Here is a 15,607-nt window from a genome sequence, read left to right as displayed (position 1 = left end):
ATTGATTATGGGATATTTTACAGACAAGGCATGACATGTGAGGTTGCTGGATACTGCAAAACTGATTATGCTGATGGTCATAACATATGTCGTTCAACTAATATTAAGTAAAGGAAGTATATTAAAACTGAAGACCAGGTAACATATATTTAGTAAAGGACTTGGTAGTCCGAAATTTGAAGAATTTAGAAAATAACTAAACGATGACCAGAAAATAATAATTTGTATTGAAATAATAACGAGAAAAAAGTTTAGACTGCACAATCCTCTAGTTCTAGTTGTAATTTTTGAATATTGGAGGAAAATACTAGATATCCTAATAAGACTAGAATGTAAATCTATTTTCAGTATTATCTACTTTGATTTGGCTTGTTACAAGAAATTGGTCTGATTTTTGCAATCAATGTAGCGGCAATTTATCACATATGTGAGATCCATTTGATTTTCAGGACGATTAAAAAGTACAAAACAAATATGTACAGTGATCCATTCAGATTTGCTCAAAATGCAATGTAACTAATTTCAAGAGGAAGACTCTGTTGCCGATCTAGTAGGAGAAGAAAGCATAGGTTTTGGTGGCATTTCCAAGGAATTCATGCTGCCTTCCAACATTTCTATCACTCTACTCATTATAGGTCGATCATTTGGAAATGTTTGAATGCACCATAAACCCACTATGGTCATTCTCTTTGCAATCTCATTTTCTTCTGTGGTCATAACCTCATCGGTCTTAAATCATTGTCCAACTCTAGCCTCTTGTATGCCAAATGCGGGAAGTATATCTCACTTGTGCGACTGGCTTCAGCATCAATGTTCTTCCTCCCTCCTACCATTTCTAGCAACATCATCCCATAGCTATAAACATCAGACTTATGTGAAACTCCACCGAAATGTCTATTCCACATTTCTGGAGCTACATACCCCAGTGTCCCTCTAGTATCTGACATGGAAATAATGCTCTCTTTTCTGGGACAGAGCTTTGCTAGCCCAAAATCTGATATCTTGGGGCAAAAATTCTCATCCAAAAGAATATTATGTGGTTTTATGTCAAAATGTAGAATTCGAGTGTTGCATCCCCTATGCAAGTACTCCAATCCTCGCGCTATCCCTATTGAGATTTGATACAAATTCTGCCATCTCAAAGATGCAATGGTTTCTGGTCCTCTGTTGTAGATAAACTTGTCCAACGAACCATTGGCCATAAACTCATAGATAAGAGCTTTTTTGCGGCCTTTCAAACAAAATCCAAGGGTCACAATGTTAACATGAGAGGTTCTACTGATGCTAGCAACCTCATTGGTAAATTCTTCACCATTTCCTTTGGATGAGTTCAATAATTTTACAGCCACAGGACAACCAGTGGGTAGCTGTCCTTTGTATACGGCACCAAAACCCCCTTGACCCAGTTTAACTTTAAAGGAATTGGTCATTTTCTTGACTTCTGAAAATTTGTATCTTTTTTGTGCTACAGCTCCTTTATTTTTTAAGAATGCTTCAATGTCTTGATCACTCTTTGTGGTCGAACAAAGTTTGATTGGTTGGATTAATAACTTGTATCTAAAACAACAAATTATGATGCAACCGCTTTCTCATGTTGTACAACACGACTAAACCTGGTACCCCTCGTACTTTGGCTTACCTTTAATTTTAAGAATACTTTCTTTTTTGGCTTTCAAAACAGCTTTTGATTCTCTGTTGGCTGGTCTCAACGGATAACTTTCTATTTCGAAGAATTTTGAGGTTATTTACATATATATAAGTTTTTATTTTGGATTCATCAACAAAAGCAGATCAAGACATGGTTTAAGATGGCCTCTAATTGTTCTTTCATTGGAGACGGATTACAGATTTGTCATATATAAATGTAAAGCACAAAATTGTGAAACAGGAAATATAGAAAGGATAATAGATCTTTAATTTACCTATAACGACTTTCGTTTTCCAAAATTGGTGGTTACCTGCGACGACAGTAAGTAGTGAGAGCAAAGAGGAGTTGATAAAGTAAAGTGACTTAATTCTTTAAGGAAAGATCGGTAGAAAAAATCTTAATCGTAGCAATTGCTTGACATTGAAAGGGGAACGACAAATATTACCTATATAATCTCATTTCACTTATCATATCTCTTGCAACCTTTCAGCCTCTTGTATCATAAAATTTTAGTTGCGACTAAAGAAGTAGATGAAAGGGATTCATTTAACCACATAGAATTTTAATTTGTACGGGTCAAATACCATGTCTAGACAGTACTCTAGGAAATGGTGTTGTTCTTTTACCTACTAGTGTGGATGTAAATTATTTGGCTTTTCAAAAGTATATCCAATATTATCATTATGAGAACTTAATCAAAATTAGGAGAAAGAATAATAAATACTTGAAGAATGATAAAACTGACCAGACACTCGTATTAGTATTGATGGTGACGAAAATGTTGGTACTTGTGCTGGTGACCCAGTTGGCGATAAAAAAGTTGGTGGTGGCGATAATGGTGGCAATGTTGTTGATCGTCTTGATCTTGGTAGTATTTTTACTTGTTGTGCCTGTGTTGTTGCTGGTGGTTGTATAAAAAAATTAGTAATACATGGGTAAATTTTCTTCTACAACTAATTTTTTTTTGGTAAAATTGTATTTTTGGTCCTTCAATTTTTCTTTAATTTCGATTTTGGTTCTCCTTTAAAATTATTGACGAATTTTGTCCTCCTATTTTATTCAATCACGTAATCTTGGTTCCAAATCCAGAATTGGACGTTGACTGTCACAAAGGAATGTTGACGGTCACGTGTCACGTTCTTATTGGATGATGACTATCACGTGTCATGTTCTGATTGGCCAATAACAACAACAATGTATTTCATCTTCCATGAATTCAACATCTAATCAGAATATGACACGTGACAATCATCGTTCAAAAGGTGACACGTGACAATCAACATTTCTTTATAACAGTCAACGTTCAATTTTAGATTGGAGGCCGAAAATTGGGTGATTGGATAAAATAAGAGGACAAAATTCGTTAATAATTTTAGAGGGGAATCAAAATCAAAATTGGAGACAATTTGAAAGACCAAAATGCAATTTTACCTATTTTTTTTGTATAACCGAGAGATGTAATCTCCTTCCACCGGATCGGCCCATTTCTTGGGATAAAGTGAGACCTCCGGTTGTCATTCTACTCAAATTGAAGATTGAATCCCTAACCTTGATTAAAGGTTTCACGTAGCAAGTTACTTGTGTCATTATACCACTAATATTTGAAGATATACATATAAAATTATATTTACAAAATATATAACATAATGAGAAGCGAAATGTAGGATTTAATTTTAATGATATTAGATCCTAGGTTACTCGCGAGTTTAATAAATTATTTAAATGTCAAGTGCTCAATTAAAAATAATAAAATTTTATGCTAAATGCTAATCAGTTAATTAGAAATTTAGAATCTTACACGCATTAATTTACTGTGAAAAATTTAATCCCCTTGACAATTTAATATGAAAGACTCAAAAACTTGAATGAATAATTTTTTATATTGTTTTTTTGATGGGAAGGGGACATTTTAAGGATTCAGATGTCGAACCTATTACTTTGAATTACACTAAAGCTTTCTACAATCAACTACATACTAATTTAGATTATAAAATTTGAACATATTATGTTGTTATATATGTAGATTTTAAATCAGATATATAGAATTAGTATAACCAAAGAGCTGTTTTGTTCAAGCAAGCCAAACAATTATATGCCTAGGAAAATGGGTTTGTTCTTTCACACCAGTGAACTTAAGATAAATTTTTGGGTTGGCATTTTCTTTTTTGCAAGTATCCTCATTAAAACTAAGCTAGAGTGGCAAGTGGGAAATGGGATAATTATTGATTTTTGGCATGATAAATTGGTGTGTGAGAATTGGATTAATGTCTCCAAGACGTGGCTAATATATAAATTCCTCCCGTACTTGATCCTTAATAAAATTCATGAGTTGACTCAACTATTTTGAGACCAATCTGGATGACCATTTCGTCTAGAAGCAACACAATGATGGTTATTTTAATATCGCATAAACATATATAATAGCTTTTGTGACCACATAGGGGGCCTAATAGGGTGGACTATCACTAGAAGAGGAGTTGACATAAATAGTGATCTTTGATAGTTTATGCCTTTGTTTACACAAATATAAAGTATCTTCTGATTTGTGTGCTCAAGATGCTTATTGGGAATCAGAAGATGGTTAGGAGCAATGAAAAACTTTCTGATTAACTCGTGTAAAACTTTTTATATAAAAGGTTGTGCATATGTAAGAATTTCTCAGAGAAGTTATTCGGGTTGTCAAAGAAAATCAAAAGCTAACATTTTGGAGAACCTCATCATCCAAATTAGAAGAAGGAAGAATCCATACCATTCACGGTCTTATTAGTACGAGTGTAACTATTGTTTACTGCATATAGTTTCACACCACTGTTAGTTACACGTGCCACATTACCAGAATCACCATCACTTCCCGGTGAGCGTGTGATCACGCTACTGCTGCAATCTGTTTAATTACCAATTTTTTTTGGTTAACATCCAACTTTTATAACAAAATTTAAGAATAAGTAATATATGGACAATGGTGTAAAAATATTTCTTTTTTCACATTTAATATCGAATATTTTTTTTAATTTCTTTCAAATATCCTATCCACATTAGAATATCTATCTTACCTTGAATAAGAATGTTTTAAGAAACTATTCTTTATGGGAGCTTTTTAAGATTTATTTTTATAACTAGAGCGTTTTAGGTATTTTTTTTAACTTCTTATCTTTTATCTTTATTTCTAAATTAAATTTCAATATTTTTAAAAATAATTTTCAATATATAATTAAAAATAACCATATACATTGTTTATTATAAATCTAAAATATATTTAAAATATTCATTTATTAAAATTTTTAATTATAATATAATTTGTATATTCAAAAGTGTTTATTTATTATATATTTTAGTTATATAAATAAATATGTATCTTGTATTTTTCACATGCTAAAATACTAATTAATATTTAAAGTGTAAAATATAGTCCTTCTCTCAAAGATGCTAAAATTACATTATGGTCTTCTTTAATTATCAAAATTAAGCTTGTCTCTCTTAATAAAATCATGCGTTGATTAGTTTATTTTCAGAGTTTTAATTTTCATATACTATTTTATAATTATTTTTATAATGTCAACTTATTAAAAATCACTTTACATATGACTTTTAAAATAATTTTTTATAATTTAAAAAAAAAATTATTATGAAAATTAATAATTTTATCATTGATATCAAATTATGATAACTATACCAAAATTTAAAATAAATAATTCTCATCTTGGTCCCCCTAACTTTGTGAAGGCTGTTGTGTGTTAATGTTGAAGAAATTAACCAATGAAATTTAATTTAATTGATTGAGCAAGTGGGTGAGTTATTTTAAAATTTTTAGTATCTCCTTGTTTGCTACTGATAAAAAAAAAGTTAAAAGAAATTAAAATTTCACACTATAACGTACTTTTCCTATCATCGCATGCCATGAAAACATAATCGACTTTAAAGTGGCGCCCCTTACTGCGTTTGTTGACAATTTTAAGTGTTGCCGTTGCTGAGCCCCTGTTTGAGTGATTTTTACCTGCAACCAGAAACCATTCAATAAGTATTTATATTTTATAAGGCTAGCCAGCTGAATCAAGGAAAACCAAAACTTAATTACGTATAAAAAAAAATTAACACTACTGCACATGTATATATAATTCCTTATAATATATGTGTGTGTTGTTTCATATATATACATCTATACAATTTAAATAGAAGAGCTTATTATTGCAAAGGAATTCATACACGTACCCTCAAGCACAGACGAAGTGTTAAAGTTGACATCACTTCTACTTGGAAGAAGAAGCGTTGCAGTTACAGAGAAGAGGAAGAAGAGAGGGAGACTGCGGAACATTTGGAAAGACGACCAGTTTCAATGTATCTGAAATGGTAAATTATATGAGCCAAGTGTCAAAGGGAATCATAGTAGATGGAGCATATAGCATAGGTTGTCGAATGAAATAATTAAAACCACAAAAATTATAATTATTATTTATATTTTTTAAATAAGATAAAATGTAATAAATCTTAATAAAATATATTAGTATTTCGTTTTGTTTATATCCCGAGGCCAGAGAAAATCAAAAGTCTCCCTAATACAATAAAATCTATAACAAGCTGCTAAAACAAATATAAGAGGTGCGTTTGTCTAAAAAACTTAATCTTGTTAATCTCTATGACAGAAAATTGATAATATTAAAAAAATTAACTTATTCCTAAATGCAAGAGACTCTAATTACTATTCCTTACAACAAAATTTTACTTGAATCATCTTTGTTATTATTTTACGTTACAACGACAAGTCTAGTCGTCTTCTATGTTATAACGCGTGGTTTGTTGGTTACATATACTTTTCAGACCCAATAAGGTCTAAATATACTTTTTAACGTTTGAATGATCAAATTGAAAGGAAGCAGAATTTTCTCTCCAGCTGTAAACATGCCAAAGTGTGGGACCACACTCTAGCTATTTTCCAGGAAAGGTCAAGTCAACATAATTGACCCTGAAATCTCTAATCGAGTTGTTGAGTAAATTTTGGTTAGAAATATTTTTGTTAGTAATATGAATTATTTTAATTATCATATTTAATATTTTATCATATATGCCAACATTAACAAAGTTGTCTCGTGCAGATTGAAAATATATATCTTCTTAACAGACCAAATTATCTTTCTCTAATGCTCTATGTCAGTAAGTGTGAGTAAAATTTTCTTTTTTCCTTCATTGTATCATCTACACCTTTCTCCTGTTAGAAGCAATATTTTGATTGAAATTCATGGCTCCTTGACAAATCTTTTATTAATCATGCATGGAACCAAAATTATCAGGGTTGGACATGGTTCATCTCTAGACTCAAGGCTGCAACAAGGTGAGAGAAAGACACGTGACCTAGACTCCATGCCTTTCTCTTTCCTTGTTATTACACCGTGCAAATGGAGATTAGGGGGTTCAATTAGTTTATTTTAGAGAATAAGTATCTTTTTCTTTTCCTAACTTTCTGATATTTGTATATACAATTTTATGATATATCTATACAAAATGAGAAAAGGCTTTGTAAATCCTAAATTAATAAAACTCAAAAATGGAAAAAAAAAAAAAAGAGACTAAAACTAGATAGTTGGATCACACTACAGAAGTGGTGTTACGACACATCATGTTGTTTCGTGATTGCTGAATTTTATAAAGCAAAGCAACACTGCATAAGTAAAGGCAGATTGTTGTTTCCACATGGGATAAACCTTGTCCCTCTTTCCCACTTAGCAGATAAGCCTAGCATCTTCAGTAATAAGCCCAATTTGATCCATCAATCCGTTATTTATTCGTATATAGTAGTATATACTCTTTTTATTTTATTTTATTGCCAATGTAGTACTTGCTAGAGACATAAATTATTCTCATCCAAAATTATACTTCATATGACTTAATAAATCAAAGCATAATGGTGGTCACTGAAAATGACAGTAAGATTTTAATAGATCAATGCAAAAACTTCATTCTCATTCATGTATATTATAAAATACACACAGGAGAAAGCTATTATGAAAGGAAAGAACAAATGCATAGGGGAAAATCAACATTCATAAGAGGGGAAAAGAGAAGAAATTCAGGAAGGAGATCTTCCAGAGGGAAATAGTTCTCAGCATTTCCCTAGTCTTTTCCTCCTTCTCGCACCATAGATCCTACTATTCGGTTCAGAGCCATCATTCTCAATCTACATGATCGGTATCACTTTTCAGCTATGTCTGCCATTTGTCTTGAGTTAAACTATTTTATCAGAGTCATCCACTAAAATTTAGCTTGTTACAAGAAAGTTATCATACAAAATTGGTCAAAAGCTTTTGAAAGCAATGTATTAATTGACAATTTAACACACATATGAGGTCCATTTGCTTTTCAGAACGATTGAGAAGTACTGAAGAAATATGTTGAGAGATCCGTTTCACAATATAAGTTGAAAGATATTACCAAAATGCAATGAAAATAATTTCAAGAGGAAGATTCTGTTTCTGATCTAGTAGGAGAAGAAAGCAAAGGTTTTGGTGGCATTTCCAAGGAATCCATGTTGCCTTCCAACATATCTACCACTCTACTCATAGTTGGTCTATCATTTGGAAATGTTTGAATGCACCATAAACCCACTATGGTCATTCTCTTTGCAATCTCATTTTCTTCTGCGGTCATTAGCTCATCTGGCCTTACATCATTGTCCAACTCAAGTCTCCCGTATACCAAATGCGGGAAGTATATCTCACTTGTATGACTAGCTTCAGCATTAATATTCTTCCTCCCTCCTACCATTTCTAGCAGCAGCATCCCATAGCTATAAACATCAGATTTGTGCGAAACACCACCAAAATGTCTATTGCACATTTCTGGAGCTACATACCCCAGTGTCCCTCTAGTATCTGACATAGATATAATGCTGTCTTTTCTGGGACAGAGCTTTGCTAGCCCAAAATCTGATATCTTGGGGCAAAAATTCTCATCCAAAAGAATATTATGTGGTTTTATGTCAAAATGTAGAATTCGAGTGTTGCATCCCCTATGCAAGTACTCCAATCCTCGCGCTATCCCTATTGAGATTTGATACAAATTCTGCCATCTCAAAGATGCAATGGTTTCTGGCCCTCTGTTGTAGATAAACTTGTCCAACGAACCATTGGCCATAAACTCATAGATGAGAGCTTTCTTGCGGCCTTTCAAACAAAATCCCAGAAGTGTGACAATATTAATGTGAGACGTTTTACTAATGCTAGAAACCTCATTGATAAAATCTTCACCATTTCCTTTGGATGCATTCAATAATTTTACAGCCACAGGGCAACCAGTGTGTAGCTTTCCTTGGTATACTGCACCAAAACCACCTTGACCAAGTTTAACTTTGAAGGAATTGGTCATCTTCTTGACTTCTGAAAATTTGTATCTTTGCAATGATACAACATGAATTTTTAAGAATGCTTCAATATCTAGTTTGCTCTTTGTGGTCAAACAAAATTTGAATAGTCCGGTTAATGACCTATATCTAAAACAATATACTATGATGCATATCATGAATCCTCCCACTACTGCACTTGCAACACCTGTTAACAAATATATTACGATGCTTAAGAGTTAAGAAACTGTTAAATAAATGACCTGTAAAACTTTCTAAAATGCTTCTTTGCTGTTGTAATAGGTTTGCTTATTCGGTGGTGATGTTATGTTAAGTAGGTATGGGTTTGGTTTGATTTTGGGAAAATTTGTATGGCTAATGAAAGTGGGTACATGTCCTTTTACTGAAAATGTATGGATATGATGATTGATATTCATTTGGCATGTATTTCACATAATATGAATGGAAATTATTTAGAACTGTATGGCTATGCAACAAAAAAAATCACTTTGTTTCTATTCTCCATTCTTCCTTTTCATGTTTTTCTTATCTATGGTTCTGTGTTATGGTTTTATAGTATAGGATTTCTTCTTTTAACAGTGATATCAGTACAGTGTTCAGGGAGTAATGTTGTCTATGTTGTTCCACAATTTTCTAGGAAAAATTATCATATATGGATTGTCAAAATGAGACATGTTTAAAGTCTTTTAAAGTCTGTTTCTATTTTGCTCTCAATACAAACCCATTTTTTTTTTCATTCCTTTTAAATAAGATTAGCATATAATTGATTCGTCTTCGAGAAGTATGACCTAGGTTCATAAATGTAATTCAAAAAATAGTGAAATAGGAAATATAAGAGAATAATTGATTACCTATAATGACATTCCTTTTTCGAAATTTGTGGTTACCTGCATAAAGAAGTAGCAAGTGCAAAGAGGGAGTCGATCATTAAACTATCATGACTAAAGTCTTCTAGGAACGTCATTTAAGTTAGAGGAAAATATCCTATTTGATATATATAAATCATTTGACATTTAGAGGGGAATATGGGAAATAATGCATACATGATCGCATTTCGATTGTCATAGCTTATTCCACATTTTGGTCTTCCATATCATAAAACTTTATTTGAAAATAGCTAAAGAACTAGATCAAAGGGAGTCATTTAAGTTAATTTTAACCAAATAGCATTATGCATGTACCGGTTAATCAAACGTAGTTGCTCTTTTACCTACCAAAGTGAATGCAAGTTATTTGGCTTCTGAAAGAATATCCAATGTATGTTATCAATTTTAGAAAAAAATAATAAATACTTAAAGCATGATAAAACTGACCTGATACAGGTATCGTTGATGGTATTGATGGTGGCAAAGAATGACTTGGCGATTGTCCTGGTGGTTGTAATGAAACTGGATTACAAAGAATCGATATCACTGCTGATGTATTTTTTTTCCTACTAACAATTTTTGAAGATATACAGATAAATATATTTACAAAATATCATTTTTGTACCGGCAAATCAAACACGTCTAGGAAATGTAGTTGCTCTTTTACCTACCATATTGAATGTAAGTTATTTGGCTTTTGAAAGTATTTTAGAAAGTTGGTTTATGGCCTTACCAATGGCCCGCCAATGCTCATTCCTTCCAGGAGTGTGGCAAATGCATACGGTTCACCAAATAGATTTAAAATATAAGCTCTAATCATATCAGAAAATAAGTTTATAAACCTAATTCAATCTTACAAAATCAACTTATAAAAGAAGGATTATCCCTCTATATCCAATTTAGTCATATTACTAATAAATATAGAATCTCAATCACACCTACCCATGGCTACTTGCCACAACTTAAGGTTGGCTAGGGCTGGCCCTTCCTTTCACCCATGGCTACCGCCACAACTTAAGAGTGTTCATGAGTCGGATTGAGTAGAGTTTGACTAAATCCATTATTCAACCCGATCAAAATTTGTATAGATTGAGTTGGATTGGATTTTTGCAATCTTTTTTACATACGCAACTCAAACCAACCTCATCATGTTGGAATATTTAAAAAATGTTTTTTAGAATTTGGTTTTGTTAATATGATTAAATTCACTAAAAAAAAACAAATTGTCGCAATATTTGACTAATATAATTAATGATTTCAATGTTAATATGATATTTTTATTTTAGATAGAAATAAAGTATAATATTAGCATGCGAAAACATAAACAAAATCAAGACAAAGATAAAAACAACTTGAAAAAGAAAAATCATAGGTGATTTAATTTAATAGTCCGTGTGAGCTAAAAATTAATAATGTATTTTGTATTTAATAATTAATTTATGTAATAATAAATTTAATTATATGGTATAGATTGGATCGGGTTCAAAAAACATAACCCGTTACCCAAGTAATTTATGATTGAATCTTAATTGGATTATATCAGATTCAATTCAAATACTTCAGGAACTCAATCCAATATAATTAAGTAAGAGATTGACTCATGAGTAGACTTGGACCCGTGAACACTCCTTCCACGGTTTAAAGTGGGCAAGGAGTGACCGCAAGATAGCTTTCCAACCAAAGTATATCAAATGTTATCACTATTAGAACTTAACCTAGATTTGAAGAAAGAAAAATAGGTAGTTGAAGCATGATAAAACTCACCTGGTACTGGTTTTGGTGGTATTGATGATGGTGGTAATGATGATGGTACTTCTACTGGTGTTGGTGCCGATTCTAACAATAGATTATGATGATTTAAATTGTATAGTTTTAAGTAAAAATATATATGTACAAATATTTCTTCTACCAAGATATACAAATATATATATATATATATATATATATATATATATATATATATATATATAATAAATTTAATTATATGGTATAGATTGAATTGGGTTCCAAAAATATAACCCATTACTCAAGTCATTTATGATCAAATCTTAATTGGATTAGATCGGATTCAACTCAAATACTTTTGGAAGTCAACCCAATATAATTGAGTCAGAGATTGAATCATAAGTAGACTTGGATCTGTAAACCCTCCTTCCGCAACTTAAAGTAGGCAAGGAGTGACTACAAGATAACTTTCCAACCAAAGTATATCAAATGTTATCACTACTAAAACTTAATCTTGATTTGAAGAAAGAATAATATGCAGTCGAAGCATGATAAAACTGACCTGGTATTGATGATGGTACTTCTAGTGATGGTGGCGGTTCTGACAATGGATTACAATGATTTAAATAATATAGTTTTACATTTAAAATTATGATAAATGCTAATTCAGTATTTTAAGTACATTAATTGAAAAATTATAAGTAAAAATATATATGTATGAATATTTCTTCTTCCAAGATATAGAAATATATATATATATATATATATATATATATATATATATTTAATTATATGGTATAGATTAGATTAGGTTAAAAAAACATAACTTGTTATCCAATTCATTTATGATCGAATTTTAATTGGATTAGATTAAATTCAACTCAAATATTTTATACTTTAGGAACTCAACCCAATATAATTGAGTCAAAGATTGAATCATGAGTAGACTTGAACCCCTAAAACTTCAAATGTCATTTTCAAGTTTAAAATTTCTTCTACCAAGATATATATATATCATATTAATTAAGTACAGACAAATCAAACACCGTCTGGGAAATGTAGTTGCTCTTTTATCTAGCTACCACATTGAATGCTATATTGGGCTTCTGAAAGTATATCTAATGCCATCAAAATTAGAACTTAATCTAAATTAGAAGAAAGAATAATAGATACTTGAAGCATGATAAAACTCACCTGATACTGGTTCTGGTGTTGGTATCGATGATGATGACAAAAAAGGACCAGGCGATAAAGTTGTCGGTACTTGTGCTTGTGGTTGTGGTCCATTGGTTGGTGGTGGTAGTATTGATAATTCTAACAATGAATTACATTGATGTAAATTATAATTTTTAAGTCATGTTTACTTTTTTAATTATTTTTTTTCATTCACAAGGATTCATGATTCAAGAAAACTTACCCAAATTTAGAAGGATACATGGCCAATTTAGTCATATAGTTTATACTTGTTGACAATTTCATCCTAGTACTATAAGAATTACCTAGTTAATCTACAAATGTCAAATGCCACGATAATTTTTTCCAACCATTAAAATCTTTCTGTCTCCATTAATGGTCATAGCCTACGTGATTCAAATTGGTCTATGTAGAAGTAAGTGTATAATACGCATAGACTAAATTGTCATTAAAATTAAAAAGTTTAAAACACTACAAAAGTCCTTTCTTGGAAGTTTTCTTTTCAAAAAGCCAACCACATCCACCAAACCATACTCCACTCCTTTCTCCTTGTTGTCGTGACGCATACCATTAATTCCCAGCATCGGTTGCGCTTCCTCCGGTAGCCACTTGTGAGAACGTGGAGGTATGTCATGTGATCAAAACGTGATGTCATCCCCACTACCCAAGACCCAGAACATGAATGTGACGCGCATCCTTCTCAGTTGATTGAGCTTTTGTCTAGTGGCCACTTGCGAGAATGCGGCCAGAAGCAACACAACTAAAGCAACGTGGCAAGAACAATAGTTTATGTTATGTGACATTGGGAACTTGGGTATGTTATGTGTAATGAAGAACAATTTTATGTTCTATGAATGCTTGTTTTAACTTTGTGGACTACGTGCATTTTATCTTATTTTATAGATGATTATGCTAGTGAGTGCATGTTATCACTTATTTTAGGATTAGTTTACAGTTAGTAATATTTGTTAGAGATTGATTTGTCCATAAATATATATGTTTTGGTGAAAATTGTTTAGAAGAAAAGTTCATTTGTGTATAGCCATTATGTTTATTACTTTAAAAATCAATACATTAAAAAAAAAGTAACAATTTAGTCTACAATGACGAGAAAAGCTATTCTGCACACTTGCTTTGTCATGTGGATGAGTGTGAGTCGTGTAGGCTATGTGTGTTAAGGGAGATGGAAAGATCTTAACAGCTGTATTAAATTGTCATGATATTTGATTTGATATTTGTAGGTTAAATAAATAATTTTTATAATACAGAGATAAAATTGTCAATAAATGTAAACTACATGAACCAAATTGACCATTTATTCTTAGAAGAAAGAAAAATCCACACCTGTTGCATTAGTTTCCTCCAGTGATCGTAGCACGTTAGGAGAATCACCGCTATTACTTGCCGTTAAGCGTGTGTCATAGCTACTATTGCAATCTGTTTACAATTTTTTTGGGTTAACAATCAATTTTTATATATATTGAATTTAAGAATAAATAATATATGATGATAGTAGTGTAAATATATTTATATTATTATCTAATTACTAATTGTTTTGTATGATAATTTGTTGAATTTTAAAATAATTACATTAAAAGTATTTAAAAAATAATGTATAATTATTTAATAGTGTAAAATATGTTACATGGACACTACATGCTTTTTTAAACTTTAAATCTAAATATTTTTATGAGAGTGAAAATTTTAAGATTTATTCTTGTTTTATATTAAACATCTCATTTTTTTTTATTTCTTTCAACATTATTATTTAAATAGTAAAGTATATTTCTTCTCCTAAAGTATATTACACTTAAACATGCTTAATTTTTATTTATTATCATTGTAATAAAAATAAATTATATGGATATCTAATAAAAAATTATGATTGATATAATAAGATATTTATTAAAAAAAATTAACAACTTATTACAAACACAGATTAAATAACAAATTCATATAATATTTTCTCAAACAATAAACATTAAATGTGGGTATTTAGAATCAAGCAAATTAAAATCCTACAAAATAACGTACTTTTCCTATCATTGTTCGCCATGAAGACATAATCGAGTTTAGTGGGGCGCCCCTTACTCTCTTTGTCGACAATTTTTTCTCTTGTCTTGCTCCAGTTTGAGTGTTACGAGGGCCTTAGGGCCCATATATATATAAAGCTTAACTATGAGAAAACCAAATGTTAAAAAAGAAAAACTCAACTCAGCGAATGTACAATTCCTGCTGATATGTGGTTGCATGCATGTATATGTTAAGTTAGATAAACTTTTCTATAAACACTGAGAGAAGAGAAAAAATATATTTTTCTCATAAATTAGCATTAACTTATGTATAAGTTAATATGCAGAAGCTTGCTCTCATATTAACTATGATTTATATGCAAGAATTTCATTTCATTTGTTTATTTCTTATTTTCTTCTCGAGAAGTTTATTTAAAGAAGTTAAATTATATGTTATTACAAAGGAATACATACCCTTAAACACAGATGAAATGTTTAAATTGACATCACTGCTACTTGCAAGAAGAAGTGTGGCCGTTGGGCAGAAGAGGAAGAGAAGGAGAGTGCGGAACATGTGGAAAGACGACGAGTTTCAACGCATACAAAATGATAAAGTTGAGCTAAGTGTCGCAGGAAATCATATATATATATAAATTGTAAAAAGAAATAAATAAAAAAATCATATAAAATTATAATTATTTTTTCATTATAGTGCTTACTTATTTTGTTTTTATTTTAGGTTATAATGATAAGTCTAACTTAAACTTTGTCGTCCTCTGATGGTCCGTATAAGTCTCGGGTGTTGACTTGC

General features: G+C 31.0%; 2 protein-coding genes and 1 pseudogene across 3 annotated transcripts; all 3 read right to left on the bottom strand.

Annotated features, from left to right (window-relative positions):
- Positions 1-204: 204 nt before the first annotated feature.
- Positions 205-1,577, bottom strand: LOC114419886 (annotated as a pseudogene).
- A 123-nt stretch (positions 1,578-1,700) lies between these two features.
- LOC114418634 lies at positions 1,701-6,022 on the bottom strand. Of its 2 annotated transcripts, none has more exons than XM_028384082.1 (5): positions 5,858-6,022; positions 5,583-5,642; positions 4,398-4,532; positions 2,394-2,549; positions 1,701-1,958 (listed from the first exon to the last, which is right to left on the bottom strand). In XM_028384082.1, the coding sequence occupies exons 1-5, from the start codon at positions 5,958-5,960 to the stop codon at positions 1,828-1,830; spliced, it is 585 nt and encodes a 194-aa protein (XP_028239883.1). In that variant the 5' UTR covers positions 5,961-6,022; the 3' UTR covers positions 1,701-1,827. The 2 variants fall into 2 exon arrangements, with proteins under 2 accessions (XP_028239883.1, XP_028239882.1); XM_028384081.1 differs by having other exon boundaries at positions 5,526-5,642; positions 5,858-6,015.
- Positions 6,023-7,578: 1,556 nt separating this feature from the next.
- LOC114418630 (LEAF RUST 10 DISEASE-RESISTANCE LOCUS RECEPTOR-LIKE PROTEIN KINASE-like 2.5) lies at positions 7,579-15,402 on the bottom strand. The gene is made up of 8 exons (XM_028384075.1): positions 15,271-15,402; positions 14,129-14,221; positions 12,785-12,904; positions 12,153-12,191; positions 11,630-11,701; positions 10,313-10,387; positions 9,851-9,886; positions 7,579-9,186 (listed from the first exon to the last, which is right to left on the bottom strand). Exons 1-8 carry the CDS (start codon positions 15,368-15,370, stop codon positions 8,093-8,095), a joined length of 1,629 nt encoding a protein of 542 aa, XP_028239876.1. The 5' UTR covers positions 15,371-15,402; the 3' UTR covers positions 7,579-8,092.
- Between the last annotated feature and the right edge of the window lie 205 nt (positions 15,403-15,607).

Source organism: Glycine soja, chromosome 7 (assembly GCF_004193775.1).
Source record: "Glycine soja cultivar W05 chromosome 7, ASM419377v2, whole genome shotgun sequence".
Lineage (NCBI taxonomy): Eukaryota > Viridiplantae > Streptophyta > Magnoliopsida > Fabales > Fabaceae > Glycine > Glycine soja.
Note: the sequence above shows the minus strand (reverse complement) of the source record. Positions and strands in the feature narration are given on the sequence as shown.

Coding starts and splice junctions, on each gene's coding strand:
- LOC114418634 (XM_028384081.1), bottom strand. CDS start 5,960: ATGTTCCGCAGTCTCCCTCTCTTCTTCCTCTTCTCTGTAACTGCAACG. Junction 4,533..5,525: donor GGCATGCGATGATAGGAAAA/GTACGTTATAGT, acceptor GTAATTAAACAG/ATTGCAGCAGTAGCGTGATC. Junction 2,550..4,397: donor TACTAATAAGACCGTGAATG/GTATGGATTCTT, acceptor TACAACCACCAG/CAACAACACAGGCACAACAA.
- LOC114418630 (XM_028384075.1), bottom strand. CDS start 15,370: ATGTTCCGCACTCTCCTTCTCTTCCTCTTCTGCCCAACGGCCACACTT. Junction 14,222..15,270: donor CATTTCATCTGTGTTTAAGG/GTATGTATTCCT, acceptor AATTGTAAACAG/ATTGCAATAGTAGCTATGAC. Junction 10,388..11,629: donor ACCACCAAAACCAGTACCAG/GTGAGTTTTATC, acceptor TTTGTAATCCAG/TTTCATTACAACCACCAGGA.